The sequence below is a fragment of the Cherax quadricarinatus genome, chromosome 43 (genome assembly GCF_038502225.1).
Source record: "Cherax quadricarinatus isolate ZL_2023a chromosome 43, ASM3850222v1, whole genome shotgun sequence".
In the NCBI taxonomy this organism is placed as follows: domain Eukaryota; kingdom Metazoa; phylum Arthropoda; class Malacostraca; order Decapoda; family Parastacidae; genus Cherax; species Cherax quadricarinatus.
Genome location: NC_091334.1, coordinates 23,572,114 through 23,589,710, shown reverse-complemented (window position 1 = coordinate 23,589,710; position 17,597 = coordinate 23,572,114). Strand labels below are relative to the sequence as shown.

Here is a 17,597-nt window from a genome sequence, read left to right as displayed (position 1 = left end):
GAACACAGCTCGGGTTTGGAATTCAACAAGGATGTGAGGCAGCTGTCCACGCAGCTCGGGTATACATTACTAACATGACATCAAAAAACCTTAATTAAATTGGACTTTACCAGTGTTTTTTTTTTTACCTTAATCAGAAAGGATGTTGCTCTGCAATTTTTAGACATTTCCCTTCCCTCTATCCTTTCATCCATTTGTGTTATCGTCGTATCTCTAAACTCCTGTTTGGTGAAAATGAAATAGTCTCGTTTGGATGTGTAAAACGGGGGGCATTTCCCCTCCGGCGTCTCTCCTCTTGTTTGGTTATCGAAGAGATCACTGGGACACTGTCCAGGGGGTTCAACACCAGTTTTAGGATGATATCACTCTAGCTGACACTCTGGAATCACACACATAGAGGACATCAGGAAAATATGATCATTCAGAAATCCTAGGCTTATCTTTAAACCCAATCAAAACTCAAATACTTTCTCCTTGCTGTCAGAGCTTTGAAGATATCAGTGCAGCCTTGCAAGGAGTCATAGTTTTAACCATAGGTATTCTATTTGACACAATCCTCCAGTCCAGTGCCAGCGCTCTGATTCTAGGAAAAAAAATGACTGACCTCAGGATGATGAGACATGATCCTGAAGTCATGACACCTCCTACCTATTCACTTCCGATGCTTCACATCTCTTAACAGACCCAAACAGTGGTCTGAACCCTTCCCTTGAAGATGGGCAGTAGATGCAAGCCTCACTTACAGTCACACTTGGTAGACTGGGAATTAGTAGTCTCCTAAATTACCCTGCCATCTTTCTTTTCATCCTCCCTGTATCTCTGCTAATCCCCTTGAGTTGTGTAGCAAGAATATAAGACCCGAGCAGCACTAAGGCCTTTACTGACTGTGAAACTCTCATTGCTCCAGCGCCAGAATCAGTCACAATGCTGGCTTCCAAGTAATCCAGCTCGGACAGCCCCGTTGCAGAAAAGGTGCGTAGGAACATGCTCTACTGCTGCAACGTTCGACAGGGAATTTTCGTGTCTCAAACCTATGAGTGCATCTCACTCTGGGGAATTAATCTTAATAGTTCCCAGTTAAACGATGAGCACACATCTCGATCCATAGACTCTCTGTATTGCAGAAACTCTGCTAGCTGCCCTGATTCAGGCTTATTCGCGTATGTGCAGTGAGGCGTAAGCGGACCAATATGGTGTGCATAGTCTAAACTGTCCGATAAACCAAGGGTTGGCATTAGAGACACAGTGAGATCACCATCAACAAGAGGAATCTTGCTAGATGTCCAGTATCCATCAATCCCCTTATTCTCACTAGCTGTCCTGATGGGATCGAAATTTTGTACAGAGGAACTACTTGCCCAAACGGTTAGCCTCCTTTCAGTTACCTACTTCAAGACCTGCCATCACACTCCCTGACAAACTGGTTTTAAACGACACGTGAACAAACACTAGGACATATTAGAAAACCTTTCGTTCCTGGGACCTTGATCACTTCTAAACTGTGTAAAAATAATAGCATATATAGGATTTTTTCAGGTCACCATGTGTCACTCACACTCACTTTCTGCCTATATAAACTGTTATTATTAAACTGTGTGTGTTAGAAGTGATGAAGGACTCAGAATCGAAGAGTTTTTCAATAAAAATGTCGTAGTGTTTGCTCCCGCGTCTTTTTAAACCTGATCTGACACTCCATCCTCACCTGCACGGTTGAGAGACGCCACCTTCCTATAAATTCAAGGTTTTTCATTTTTGTATTTGCCGAAGAGGGGTGAAAATATACAGACCAATTAGGTTTCTGAATTTCCGTCTCCATCTGGGTTATTATTGAACACTGACAGGTGCTCAGAACACTTTAATTATTCATATATACACATACACGCACACAGGACCCAGGGTACTGTCTCATATTCTACAGGCATTATGACTTTACCTGTTACATGACTCACAAAATCGTAATGACACGATTGCAAACACACCATACCACGGGTTGGGTTAGAACCCGCGATCTGATTGCGGGTTCTAACCCCGCCCTTGGTATGGTTTGTTTACCTATTACAGGTTAACTGGTATGCAAATATTAACAATGACTAATCGTTGTAAACTTACATTTAAGCATTCCATGATCCACTGAAGGGCTTTGTCCTGCTTGTTCCTCTAACTTTCGTCCTAGTCTCTCGTGTGGTACTGTCTCCAGCACATTCTAATCTAGTAGATCAGAAATATGCAGTCCATCCATTCCTTTCTCTTTCTCCTGCCTCAGTGGTATTACCTTGTCATAAAACTCCAGCAGATTTGTGAGACAGGACTTACCAACTCTAAAACCGTGGTGGCTGTAACTTATGCAGCTGCTCGTGTCAACGTGCTCCACTACTCTTCTCCTGATAATCTGCGCCCACACTTTACATACTATGCATGTCATTGTGTTTGTGTGTATTTTCCCAAGTCTCTGTTAGGTGCAGGATCAAATGGGCTATAAGAAAATGCAATCCCAGATCCCTCTCTGTCCTGTCTCACTTATCTTACTTTGTCATTGAATTCCAACAGATCGAAGAGCTTAACAAGATTTGCCGTCTCTGAACCCATGCTAGTTATCGTTTGTGCAACGAATTCTTCTCAAGTTCCCTTTCAATCTCCTGATTTTCTTCCCCGTTATCCGGTAATGTATGCATGTCTATGATGCTGGTCTATATCTCAGCACTTTCTGTCTCTTTGATACAGAGGCTCTATTTAATGTCTTCCGGATCTCTTGCAACTGTCTTGTGTCCACTGACTTGATTCTGCTCCCTCCTGCAGAATCCATGATGATAGTCTGAAAGATCGCATTGCCTTTGATGTATTCAGCTCCATCAAAAGTTTTATTTTCTTTCTCCTGTTGTGGGTAGTGTCAATTACCTGTCGGTGTTCCCTTTCCCTTACTCGTTTTTAGTGTTTCACCTTTTTCCACTGAGACCTCTCTAAATCGTTTGTCCGTGTATGTGTGTGGTGTGAACGTATGACTGGATGTGAGTGTGTGTATACTCACCTGTTTATGGTTGCAGGGGTCGAGTCACAGTTCGTGTGTATGTGAGCACATCTTTTAGGTCAGATTCATATGTACGAATGATCTGAATCACCATATCTTCCAGTTTTAAAATGATTCTTTTGTGAGTATATGTTTTTTAAGTTCTCGTCTTTTCAAAACATACTAACTAAACGTAACACAAATTGTGCCAAAACACATTCCATAAATAGCACAAAGTTTAGCACTAGCTTATCAAAATCGTCAAATGTTTCATGAAGAATCCTCAGAGATTCTGAATAAGGTTGATCTAGCCATTTCCTGCAATGTGTTTTCATATTTAGAATTCACGGGCCCGGCCAAGAGTTTTTCCATACACTCGAATCAGGAAAATGTGGAGGAGCCCAACCTTACGGAATTAATACATCCTCTGTATACAACAGTGACAATTACACTGGCTTGGAACTGGGCAATAACATGTTTTCTTCCTCGGCAAGGAGTTGCCTTGATGCTGTTATAGTGCCCTTGATTCAAGGACTTGGAGCTAATCTCCAGACACTGCAAGATCCCTACGGATTTAGTACTTCCCATATTACTACTACTACTAATAATAATATTTTATGTTAATTTTACCAATAGAGAGGGTAATTCAAAGCCTAGTAATTAATGTACCATAGTTCCAAATACACACTTTTCTTCCTGGTAAACTGGTTGTCTTCACTCAGTCTTAAAGAAAACAATACATTCTGTTACCCTTCCGTCCTTCATAACACTTCTCTGTGCACAGTACAATTCTTTTTCATATTTCTAGGACTCTGCATTACAGGTTTCTCGTATCCATTTTCTTGTGCTTTCAACAGAGAATCCAATATTCTTCCCTCACACATATTCTACAACCATTCCTTTTTTTTTTTTTGCACGCTGGTTCTCGTATCTACACAAACCCATTTCCGTGGACAAGACCCCGACACAATAAAGTGAAAAAAAATCAGGAAGGAAAACTTACAGTTTTGCTATGTGTTCTTGCTTATTTTTATGTTCTTGCTTTATATTTTCTTGTTTTCTGTATTATGGTTTTCTGTTTTATATGAGTGTTTTTTTTTTATTTTCGTATTTTTGCTTTCCATAGTCTGGCTCCTCGTGATTTTTGTTTTTCTGTGTTGTTATTTTCTTTACTCTTGCTTTCTTTGTTCTTCCTTTCTGTGCACTTTCTTTCAATGTTCTTGTCTTGTATTATCTTACATTCTGTGTTTTTGTTGCCTGTGTTTTAGTTTTCGAGTTTCTCTCGATCTTTCGTTATAATTCGGTGTTATCTACATTCCTTATTCAGTGATTCTTATTTACTTAGTATCTTCGCTTCATTTATGGTAATTTTTATCATACTGCTTTAAAGTTATCTTTATCACTTAGTAATTATACATTTTTTTTAGACATGTCTGTTACTCAACATCTATATTTCATTCATGGTATCGTCACCATTCGATATATTTTCCACATTTTGGTATACTTATCACTAAGTACATCTCCTAGTGTTATCATACCGCATCTACACTGACTCCTGGTATCTTTGCGACTCAGTATCAAATTGTTGACCTGGTAACTAATTATTCAGTATCTACTACTACTGCTCTACTACGACTACTGCTTCTGCTACTATTACTACTACTACTACTACTTTTAATAGTACCAGTTATACTACTATACTATTACTACTACTACTCTATTACTACTGCTACTATACTATTACTACTGTTATTATTATTATTACTGCTGCTATTACTCTTACCACTAGTACTACTTCTACTACCACTACTGCTACTACTATTATTATTATTACTACTACTACTACAACTACTATCTTCAGTTTTTCTCATGTTTACGGCTAAAGAAACCCGCTGTATGAGCGAGACGTCTCAGTAATGAAGATACCCAAGTGTTGCACTTGGGCGGTATTCACCATCGCTAAGTACAATGTCTTCTGGTATCATTATCAAATATTATTTAAACTGTCTTCTGCTATCCTTATCACTCATCATATATACTGCCTTAATGGTATCATCATCAGCTCGTACCTACACTGATTCCTGTTATCGTAACAGCCAGTACCTACGCTGCTTTCTGTTATCGCAACAGCCAATATCTACACTACTTCCTGTTATCGTAACAGCCATTATCACAACTGTCTCCTGGTGTCTCTTCAGCCAGTATCTGTACTTCCTCTTGCTGGTACTGTCATTCTGTACCAGTACTTCCTTCCTACCGTCATTATAACTCAGTGTGCACTCTTTCTGCATGAATATTACCTTCATTGCACTGTATTCAATAAGTGAATACAGTATACTATCTTCATGGTAGTTTATAAACTAAATGCATACAGTGTACTACCTTCATAGTACTGTATTCATTAAGTATATACGGTATACTCCCTTCATGGTTCTGTGTCCAGTAAGTATATGCAGTATACCACCTTCATGGTACTGTATTCATTAACTGTATACGGTATACTACCTTCACGGTACTGCAGTCACTATGAGTGTACAGTAAACTTCTTTCTTGCCATCGAATTCGCTCACTACCTGGTTTCTCTGTGACCCAATATAATTTCTTCCTCCTGGTACGGTAGCAGCTCCTTCTTCCTGTAATCATTACCACTCAATATAGTGTATGTACTTCCTGCTATCGTAATTACCGTCCTCCATTACCTTGTACGTGGGTATTGCTGCACATGTTTCAACCTTCCCCGGCTAATACATATTCTCTTGTAATTTAGGCAATATGTACAATCCATACGGGTATAGCGCAAATAGGTTAACAACAGAATATGTTAACAGCAGAATATGTTAACAACAGAATATTTACTCTAGCCAGTTGTTGCAGCTTCTCTACCGCTTTCGTGCGATGTCCCAGTAGCTAAAGCGTCGGTCTGGAGTGATATGACTGATCGCGAGTTTTAACCCCGCCCGTGGTATTTTTTTTTTTTAAAAAGCCACTTTCACGGATTGTCTATAATAACTCGATCTCATTATGGGCGATCACTGGTCTTGATCCAAGTGATTATAGATAATAATACTAATAATAACAATTCTACTACTAATAATAATTTTAATAATAATATAACAATAATAATAATAATAATAATAATAATAATAGTCCCAGAATCTCTTCCCATGACAAGCTTTTAACATTTCTTTACCTCGTTTAGAGAGAAATGGTTTTCATTATTCAGATTTTCCCCTCTGGAGCCCATGACTCGGTGAACCTTTTCAGAAACCTAAAGTGAATTGTTCGCTGTCACACCAAAACGATGGATTTCATACCAGTATGTTCACATTCACACGAAGTATTGTCACTGATTGGCATTCACACTAGTGTGGTGGCATTCACACTAGTGTGGTGGTATTCACACTAGTGTGGTGGCATTCACACTAGTGTGGTGACATTCACACTAGTGTGGTGGTATTCACACTAGTGTGGTGGTATTTACACTAGTGTGGTGGCATTCACACTAGTGTGGTGGCATTCACACTAGTGTGGTGGCATTCACACTAGTGTGGTGGCATTCACACTAGTGTGGTGGTATTCACAGTAGTGTGGTGGTATTCACACTAGTGTGGTGCCATTCACACTAGTTTGGTGGCACTCACACTAGTGTGGTGGCACTCACACTAGTGTGGTGGCATTCACACTAGTGTGGTGGTATTCACACTAGTGTGGTGGCATTCACACTAGTGTGGTGGTATTCACACTAGTGTGGTGGTATTCACACTAGTGTGGTGGCATTCACACTAGTGTGGTGGCATTCACACTAGTGTGGTGGCATTCACAATAGTGTGGTGGAATTCACACTAGTGTGGTGGTATTCACACTAGTGTGGTGGTATTCACACTAGTGTGGTGGTATTCACACTAGTGTGGTGGTATTCACACTAGTGTGGTGGTATTCACACTAGTGTGGTGGTATTCACACTAGTGTGGTGGTATTCACACTAGTGTGGTGGTATTAACACTAGTGTGGTGGTATTCACACTAATGTGGTGGCACTCACACTAATGTGGTGGCACTCACACTAATGTGGTGGCACTCACACTAATATTTCACGTCTTTATTTTCGGTGTCATTCACAACAAATTGTGGTCATTCGTATAAATATGATTTGCAATCACTCCCATATTTTGGATTTCATATCAGAATGTTGGCACTCACTGCTATGTTGGCACTCACTCAGAAATGTTGGCACTCACTGCTATGTTGGCACTCACTCAGAAATGTTGGCACTCACTGCTATGTTGGCACTCACTCAGAAATGTTGGCACTCACTGCTATGTTGGCACTCAATCAGAAATGTTGGCACTCACTGCGATGTTGGCATTCACTCAGAAATGTTGGCACTCACTGCGATGTTGGCACTCACTCAGAAATGTTGGCACTCACTGCGATGTTGGCACTCACTCAGAAATGTTGGCACTCACTGCGATGTTGGCACTCACTCAGAAATGTTGGCACTCACTGCGATGTTGGCACTCACTCAGAAATGTTGGCATTCGCACCAATATATTCATTCTTTTTTGGAACGCCAGCCAGCTCACACCAAGGTTAGGTAAACTACGTGGCCATACAATAGCCAATACATATCCTGAAGCACAGCAAAAGAATTCCTACGTGTTAAGACATGAGCAAAAAAAAAAAAAAAAAGCAAGTCTTGTCTCACCTGCAGAAACTGATCCGACCCAGCAGACGGTGATGAGATGAACCCAGGGTAGCCACCAACCCTCCGGCACCATAGCGGAGGCAGTCTACTGGTTAAAGTACCTCAGTACTGCTGGTGTTAGCGTTGTTCTCTGGCAGAAGATAGTCAAGGAGGCTGCTCTCTCTCTCTCTCTCTCTCTATACTGATAGTAAAGAAAGAAGCCACTTCAAACGCGGCTTGGTCGTTTCCTTCTTATTAGAAGGCTCTACTTCCTCCAGTGTTTAAAGTGTCACCGGGAATGGATGATCATTGGCGCTTTAAACACCAACAGGAGGTGTTTAGCGCACTGCAGGACACATCGCTGTGAACTGGTAGGGAGTTCCTTGGGCGCAAACTTGAAAGTCTTGAACTGTGAACATTGATTCTCACAAAACACTTCACTGTCTGAAATTAACACTGATCATCATATTTTCTTATATAAAAGATTGTATGTATTTAGCTTTACAGTGTGACACATCATTGTGGTAAAGTGTTCCGTTACTTCCCATATTATGTTGTACTGCCTTTACGCTTATACCTATAAAGAAATATGTTATTATGTTACTTATTACATTATACATATATATATATATATATATATATATATATATATATATATATATATATATATATATATATATATATATATATATATATATATATATGTATATATGTATATATGTATATATATATATATATATATATATATATATATATATATATATATATATATATATATATATATATATATATATATATATATATATATATATATATATACGAATAGGTAAAAATTGGTCAATTAGCAAGATATCATTTAAAATTAAGTCCTTTCTAAAATTTTCTTTTATATGTTTAAAGATATATTTTTCCATTTATGTTAATGTAAAAATTAATAATTTTGTACCAAAAGAACTTTAGAAAACTTACCTAACGTTATTATAACAAGCGCAATTTAATTTAGCCTAATCCAACTAAATATACTTTAGATAAGTTTACAATAATTTAATAATAAACAAACACAATAAAATATATTTTTTTTGTTAGGTTCAGAATGATTTTTGCGAAATTATTGTATACATAAATTTTCGATTGCCTTATTCGGCAAGAAGAGCGTTGCTATTTAAACCAAAATCGCAAGTTTTAACTATTCGGCACGACGTATATATACATATTAATATGTTTTTAAGACACTGACCCTCTCCCACCTAGGCAAAGTGACCCCGAAAAACAGAAAAAAAAACTTTAACCATTACTCCATAAACGTCTTGCCAGAGGCACACCAACACAGCACACCAACTGCAGTATCCCCCACCCCTGCTTCATAGTGCAGGTACTGTACTCTCCACCTACAGGATTCACGTCTGGTTAACCGGTTTCCCTGAATCCCTTCATAAATGTTACATTGCTCACATTCCAACGGCACATTAAGTCATAAAACCCATTTGCCCCCCACTTACTCCTTTCTAACACACACACACACACACACTTGCTGGATGTCTAAACCACTCGCACACAAAACCATCTTTACCCTTTAACCTACCCCGTCTTCCTTCCACTACTGATTTAAACGTTCTCTAAGTCATCCTATTTTGCTCCATCTTCTCTAAACGTCTAAACTACCTCAATAATCCATCCTCAGTCCTCTGGATAATACTTTTAATAACCCCACACCTCCTCCTAATGTTTAGCCTAAATGAACATGATATTCATTGTGCATTTGCTAAGTTTCCTCTCGTATTAATATTTTTTGACAAGTTTTGTGTGCTTTTACTCATTAGTCATGATTATTTACATTATAACAGTTCAAGGTGTTTAATAAATGTCAGAATGCCGAAGGGATACAGAGCAGCAAAAAAGTTAATCACCCCTGACATAGATGTTGAAGGGATTAGTGGTGGTGATGTGGTTGATTATACATAATTGTTGGTGATATAACGGTGTTGTTTTTGAAGTGGTGATTATGTAGTTGATGTTACATAGTTGTTGAAGAGACTTTGGAGTGATAGTGTGGTTGATGATACATATTGAAGAGACGTGATGGTAATGGTGTGGTTGATGCCCCATTGTTGCTCAAGAAACATGCTTGCTATTAACTGTGTTGTTGTCTTGCTGCTTAGGTTTTCATACTAATTACTTCTCACTTTCCACTTCTACTTTCCTTATCCATGTACTTCGTGTGTTTTACAGCGTTGAATGGTTCTTTACGGAATTTATTGTGATCATGACTATCATAAATATAACGTTCTCTTTCCCCTGCTGTTTCCGAAGCATGTACTTCTTGTGGTGGGTAAGATGGGCGGGGAGAGAGAGCCAACAGACTGTACTGGAAGCAGGTTTATGGTAAGTAACTGGAAGAAGTGGCGCCACTGTCTTGAGTATCCCTTAACGGGTCATTGCTTCATCCTGCCAGGGAAGTCATTCACGGCAGCGCCGACCTGTGTTGGGTGGTATGGTGCCTTGTTAAATTTATTTATTTGGTTTTAAATTTTGAGTACACGAGAGTTAACTGCCTGTCGCCTGTTCACGGCTCTTTAATACCCAATAGCGACTGAAGTAAATATTAAGTGCATACCTACTGTGATATATACTCACAAACACATACATATTTGCATAAATATATACTATGCTGCTCTCATTGCATATACATCAGAATATATGCAGAGTATTTGGTGATTTGTTTCAAATTATTACAATTACAAGATAGCCCTAATCTCGAGCCCCTTTTGATAGACCTGGTAGATCTCTACCGAAGGAGCGCCAGGGGCCGAAGTTACCCCTTCAGCATCAGTCTTTATTTGGTATCTAGATCTCTCCGATGGAGTTTTCTAACAGAAATTGGAAGAAAAAATGAATTTCATTATATATTTAATTAATTTTTTCCATGAATAGAAATGGCGAGAGGTACCAAACAATCAAAGAGTACTTACTTCCTTACTGGAATCCTCTTTACTGAAACCAAACAATTAAAAGTCTTTCCTTACCGGAAGCCTCTTTATTGGAAACTTTTATCGTTATGCTGTCGGGTGATGCTGCAGCCCCGGCATCTGCCTGGTCAACTCAGGTGATGCTGCAGCCCACGCATCTGCCTGGTCATCTCAAGTGATGCTGCAGCCCACGCATCTGCCTTGTCAACTCAGGTGATGCTGCAGCCCACGCATCTGCCTTGTCAACTCAAGTGATGCTGCAGCCCCGGCATCTGCCTGGTCAACTCAGGTGATGCTACAGCCCACGCATCTGCCTGGTCAACACAAAGTTCCACCCATGTTTACTTCAGGATCAATATTTTTTCCTCTTCAGAAAACGACTCATACAAGAGCCTCGCTAGCAGCCCAATACAGTATATACACTGAGAGGTGTGTGTATCTGTGTATTTTCACTGAGTGTAATATAATTTTTTGATTAAAGTACTGGTGAATTACGGCCGTAATGTCTAATCTGGAGTCGAGGGTCATTAAACCTAACAGACTAAATAATTACACTAGTAAGTCGTGGGTTTATTTAGCTTCAAAAGAGTACATCGGGAGGAATCTTTGACAACAACAAACTTACGCTCACTTTCCTGTCTTCTGTTGACACAACTATTACCTTTAAAACAATGGGCGATCAATTTTCCTTGTACGAAATATCTGAGACTCGTCCTGACCAAAATGTTGGTTCAGTTGCTACTTCCATCTCTGTCCGTCAGCATGTCCAACTCATTTTAAGCTGTGGAACTGTCATCCTTTCTTTGCTAAAGCAATCTTTTGAAGTGTGGGCAGAGACTGTTTGCTGGCAACTTCAACTCCGTGGTTTGTCTATCTCCAGCGCGGACGTTTTTGTTTAACCTGTTTACCGTGGCTGGTGTTTCCCCGGGAGTGTAGTAAAAAACTATCTCTGGCTGAGTGTTAATATCCTAAACGTAATTTTTTACATGGAGAGAGATTTACTGTTGATAATCATTTTCCGGTTCCTCGGAAGAATCCGAAATAGAGAATGTCATCCGTTAAAAATAAAGTTATTTACCACATTAGTGGCCCGTCAGTAAAGGTAATTCAGTAACGATCACGGTCCTTAAAGTTCTTCCCCCCCCCCTCGGTTTGTCAACTATGACTACTCTTCCTATTTGCGTAAATTTCCTGTTTTGTTTCTGAAAGGCAAGTTCTCAATACCAAAGAAGAATTTGTGATCTCTCACCCTTGTTGGCAACAAGGTTTATCTGATTCATATCCTCGTGTGGGTCTTGATACAGGAACTTCTCTTGCGTTGCTTATCCCTTCCTCGTTTTATCTTTATCTTTAGATATTAACACCAGTTTTTTTTTCAGACACGTTTAATTCTCTCTTCCAAAGCGTGTTACCAGTTAACCAAACAACATGACTCACGAAATCGTAATGACACGATTGCAAACAAACCATACCAGGGGCGGGGTTAGAACTCGCGATCAGAGAGTCTTAAAACTCCAGACCGACGCGTTAGTCACTGGGCCAGCTAACCACAATAAGATTCATCCAACTAGTGGCTAACGCGTCGGTCTGGAGTTTTAAGACTCTCTGATCGCGGGTTCTAACCCCACCAGTGGTATGGTCTAACCAATTAACAGCCACTTCTCATAGCTTTATACTTCGCATTTTGGCGATGTTTTTGTTGCATACCATTTTTTGAGTTTTGCTGGGTCCTTATTTATTCCTGTATTTCATATAAAGAATTTTGCATTTTTTCCTACGTATTCTGCCGCTAGAAATATTACCATTTTTCATAACCCTTAAGAAAATAAGTGTCCCATATGACATGCTCATGTTACAAGCCAGGCATAGATATGACTGAGTCGTCGAGTGTACTATTGATGACATACTGTTCTTTTGATAGAGAGCCCCTTTCCTCTCCCTACTGGTGAAACCCTTTTCTGACCCCAGTGGTGTTTCTGGCCTTCTTCATTGTACCGCTCTGGGTTATGGGAGTCTGCTCCCGCAGCTCCGCATTGATCACTCAGATACAAGTAGTGGCCTCTCTCATCCCTCCCACCCAAGGTGAGGGCGGTTACTGTGCCACCCACTGTGATACTTTCCCATGTCTCACCCCTGTGTAGAATCCAGGTGTCATCCAAGTTCGCCACCACTAAGTACCGCTCAGTGTGACACTCCTATGTAGCACCCCTCTAGACCAGCCCCGTGTGCTACCTCGCATATGCTACCCCCTTTATGTGCTACCCTTGTGTGCAACACCAGTGTGCTGCTCCTGAATGCCACCAATGGGTACCAGATTATGTGCACCCCTGTACACCTCCTCTCCTGTGTACCACTTGTGTGTGCAAGCCTAGTGTTCCATAATACCCGTAATTTTCTTTAACGGGAGGATGTGAAACAAAAAACTAAATACAATAAAAGAAAACCAAAAATTTGCTAAAAAACGAAAGTACTAAACTTTAAATGTCGAAAAAAATAGGTTGATAACGAAAACCTAGATTTAATAAATAAATGACTGGAATACGTATATTTCTATATAATATGCAAATTAATGGAAGATATAATTACTCAAGTCGCTGAGTAGCGGGAAGGTTTTCTACACACACACACACACACACACACACACACACACACACACACATATCTTAGGTAATGTGATTTACTTAGGTAAATGGGATGAAGCAAGGCTTGAACAATTTTCCTAATTGTAAATAAAGCGAATTTCCTTGTCTCAGTCTAACGTACAATCTGTCATAACGCTCTTAATATGCCTTTCATCATCTAGTATAGTACTTTCCCTTTCACGGTAGTATGAAGAAGAGATACTAGAAATCATTCACAGTTGAGAAAAGACTTCGCTGTAGATATTTTTTGTGAAGTTTCTCTCTCTCTCTCTCGTATGACTTGATTGCATGAAACATCCCTACAAGAACAATAAATCCCACCAAAGCTGGCACAACAGAACACAAATGGATGCACCATAATATTTCTTGGGGCTAACTAGTAGATTTAAATATACAGTGAGAACTTAGGAAAGCGCTTGGAAGTTCACTATTTTTTTCACAGTGGTTGTTCTGCATCATGTGATCGTATTGCAGAATAGTAGATAAATATTAATTTTATATATGCATCCAAGGTATGGGACCAACACATTCAATAAACAGTTTAGAGAAAAAAATTACTAAATACTGGTATTGGAAATAATGGAGCTGGTTTGATAAGATCCGAATTAATCATTCGTATGACAATTGTGTTACGTTCTGATAGTAACAGACGTCCACTTCTGTACTCAACCAGAAAATTTCTTGGCAATATCAATAATAGAAAAAAGGCACAATACCGTGACTGGAACAATACACAAATAACCCGCACATAGAAGAGAGGAGCTTACAACAACGTTTCGGTCCGACTTGGACCATTTGCAAAGTCACGCTAACAGAAAGGAGAGAAGGGGGGAGTATATATAGGCCAGGAGACAATGACGGGAGCAAGAGGTGGAGGTACCGAAACGTCGTCGTAACCTCTTCTCTTCTGTGTGCAGGTTACTTGTGTATTCTTGGCAATATTTTGTAAAATACTTTTCACACCTATATATCATTCAAGATCATCACCATTATCTTTCGTTTTCTATGCGGTTGAAGCACCGATGTAAGTTTAGCAATCCTTTCTTACATTCCTTTAAACCAGGCATTGATAGCTTCAATTTTACTCCAGAACAGGTCATACAATAAGTTGTTTTCTTATATAATGCATCCAAGACAGTGCATGAGCAAATGCAAGTGAATATCAATGCCATTGCTCTAATATTATGTCGACAACAGACTCAGGAGCACTGAGAAATACCACTTGTGAATTTTCAGTAGATGGAATCTGGAAAATGCTGGGTGGAGATGCGGCTATACCTGATTACCATCCAATAGGCTATTCAGCCCCATCTCACTAACACGACCTCGTTCCTGTCTCGTGCCGCCAGTGCCTGAGCACTTCACACTGATTGTATGACAGCAGCCATAGGGAATAATTCTGGTAACGAGGCCTTTACCCATTCAAGAATCTCAGTGCGAAGTGAAGATTCCTCAGTTTGAACCAAACGTTAATAGATTACTAACTAGTACCTACACGTTACGAACGGGAAATTCACCAGTCTCATACGCATATTGCAAGTAAAAAAATTTGTTTTCAGTAAACAGGGAGGCGCAGAAACACGAGAGAAATCTACACCAAAAGCTTTTAATGAAATGTTAACCCTATTACACGGGGAAGATGTAATGCTTAATTAACATTTAGAATCTCACTAAGGTACATTTCCTCCCAACGAACTTGTAATGAAATGAACATTTATTCATCATTTTATAAGTGTACTTACCAATTAAATTTGAACAATTTACTTAACCCATGAGAGCGAAGTAAAATATAGAAGTTTATTATTGGTAATTGAGACACTTACGCAACATATGGGAATCTTTATTCAGAAAATGTTTCGCCACACAGTGGCTTCATCAGTCCAATACAAGGCAGAAGGTGTAAGGAGAGGAGTATGAGGTAATCAGTCCCTCAGACTGGAGTCGATGTGTTCAGTCCATCAATCTTGTAATTACTGTGATCTTCCCATCATAGTAATTTTGTTGTGCATTATGGGGTAAATATTAAGTCACTGAACCTCTAGGTAGCAGAAGGTCGCTGGATCTGACCTCTTACACTTGCATACAGTTATAATTTATGTTACATCTGGTCATTGTTGTTGCTATGAACAAGCTTGGAGTAAGGCCAGCTGAGAGAGGCAGTTATTGTCCTCTGAACTGCGTGTGTCACAGTGAATGGGCTGGAGTTCTGGGAGGATAGTTGCGGCAGCATGTGTTAACATGCCACTGATGTATAAAAGCCAGGCTTTTACACTTACAATCGTTGGGATAGCTGTGTCCTGCAACACTCTGAGGTTCATTAAACTTCTGAGCCTTGTCTCAGTAATGTGCTGACCTTAGTGATTATTGTCCACATTTAAATGTGTGCTGCTCCCTGGATTATATTTCCTCTAAAAGATTAGATAGACTGTTGTAGTGTTTGTTGCAAGTGTTGTTATATTGGACGACGGTGATGCTCTTTTCTTTTATGGTTTCAGTATACAACGGTATTCCCTCCTGGTGTATCACTAAAGAATTTTGTAGTTATTTCTACCTTGGTTCGGAGTACTCGAGTGCATTGCAGGATCCCGTTCATTTAGCTAATCCTGCTGTTGTGTGTTAAAAGTATGTTTCAAGACACTGTGATCAGTTCATGATATGTTGTCTTACTTGCTCTAGTCAAGTAAGTTAACATGTAATCATGTTAATTTACTTGATCTCCATAATCTTAGGTTGAAAAAACTTATTAATGTTTATTGTATAGTAGGATATGATTTATGTTTATATTGTAAAGATTGAATGTGTTTAATATCACCTCTTATTTTCTTGACCTTTCATGCTGACTTGTTGACCTTGAAGAACCTTTTATGACACACAGAGGTTTATTTTCCACACACACACATAATTATTTAAATGATATTGTAATATAATTGAGAGTTCCTGTGAAGCTCGTGACGTCTTGCATAACTCATTACAGACTTTAGCCTCCTGGTACTGATGACATAGGCAGAGAGAGGGGATGAAGGTGACAAGGTTATATCCCTGAGGAAGAGTGCTTCAGTTCGACTCTCTGAAGAACTGCGGTTCTAGTGGTGCTGTGAGAAGGGCACATTGGTGTCAAGTATTTCACTCGTCTGTGGTATATATCCAGGTTGTCGACATTAACTGTTACGGAAAGATGAATTATTTTTAAATACGTATACTCTAACCTAGAACCCAGCTGGTTTAGGACGAGTGCGTCAGTCTCCCCATCACCAGCAGATATTTAGACAAAATATTTTAAAACCCAACGATATTCACTAAAATTGCAGTGAAGTCCAAATGCTGCTATTGTATAACACGTAAGGTTTTAGCAATGTTAGTTAATTATAAAAGAGAACAATGATAAAAAGAGAGAACGTGAAAGTTGCACTAAAACCATTGCCCTAAATTTTCACCCACATAACACACACACAACGGCTTAACCAACAAAGTTAATCCAGTAACAGTAGGGAATGCAAGCTTGTATTTTGGTTATCTAGTTCTAGGCACCAAATACGTCCAGATAATAATAACTACCAATCCTGTGTGTCGCCTCCCCTATGTACCACTCCTTTGTGCCAACCATGTTTACAACACGTTTGTTCCATTTATATATATATATATATATATATGCCAGCTGTGTACCACCACTGTGCTACGCTCTTCAGCCACCCCTGTGACCCCACCCGTGCATCACCCATGGTACTCTGTATGTCTCTCTGGTATGCCACCCCTGTGACCCCACCCGTGTATCACCCATGGTACTCTGTATTTCTCCCTGGTATGCCACCCCTGTGACCCCACCCGTGTATCACCCATGGTACTCTGTATGTCTCCCTGGTATGCCACCCCTGTGACCCCACCCGTGTATCACCCATGGTACTCTGTATGTCTCCCTGGTATGCCACCCATCACTGAGTGACTATTGAGATTAAACACATTGTGAAAAATAAAGATTACAAATAATTTATAAGTAGTCAGACTGATAGAAATGAAAGCATAACAAGCTTAATTATTTCTAAAAAAAAAAAACAGATTAATGGCGTTCTTCAGATCTTATTCAACTAGAAATATTTCGGTTTCTACTCAAAACAACTGTAAGCAACATCAGTTTTTAATGGCTGAAGCAACGTATAAACTGGACAATAATAACTGGGGAATGCAACTTTTGCTCGGCCTCAAACTTTTAATATTGATGTGTTTTCCTCAAAACGAAGCTGCTTCACTTTGATTTAAAGTTGTGTAAACTTTAGTGTACCGATTATATTAATGCAACTGGTTTCT

The 17,597-nt window shown here is 39.4% G+C and overlaps 1 protein-coding gene across 4 annotated transcripts in view; it reads right to left on the bottom strand.

Annotated features, from left to right (window-relative positions):
* The window catches only part of LOC128694294 (neural cell adhesion molecule 2), a 224,591-nt gene that overhangs the window by 33,400 nt on the left and 173,594 nt on the right, over positions 1-17,597 (bottom strand). For all 4 annotated transcript variants that reach the window (XM_053784367.2, XM_053784369.2, XM_053784370.2 and 1 more), the window contains exon 2: positions 7,709-8,264. In XM_053784367.2, the coding sequence (XP_053640342.1) occupies positions 7,709-7,781 (73 nt within the window). In that variant the 5' untranslated portion in view covers positions 7,782-8,264. The remainder of the gene's footprint in view (positions 1-7,708; positions 8,265-17,597) is intronic.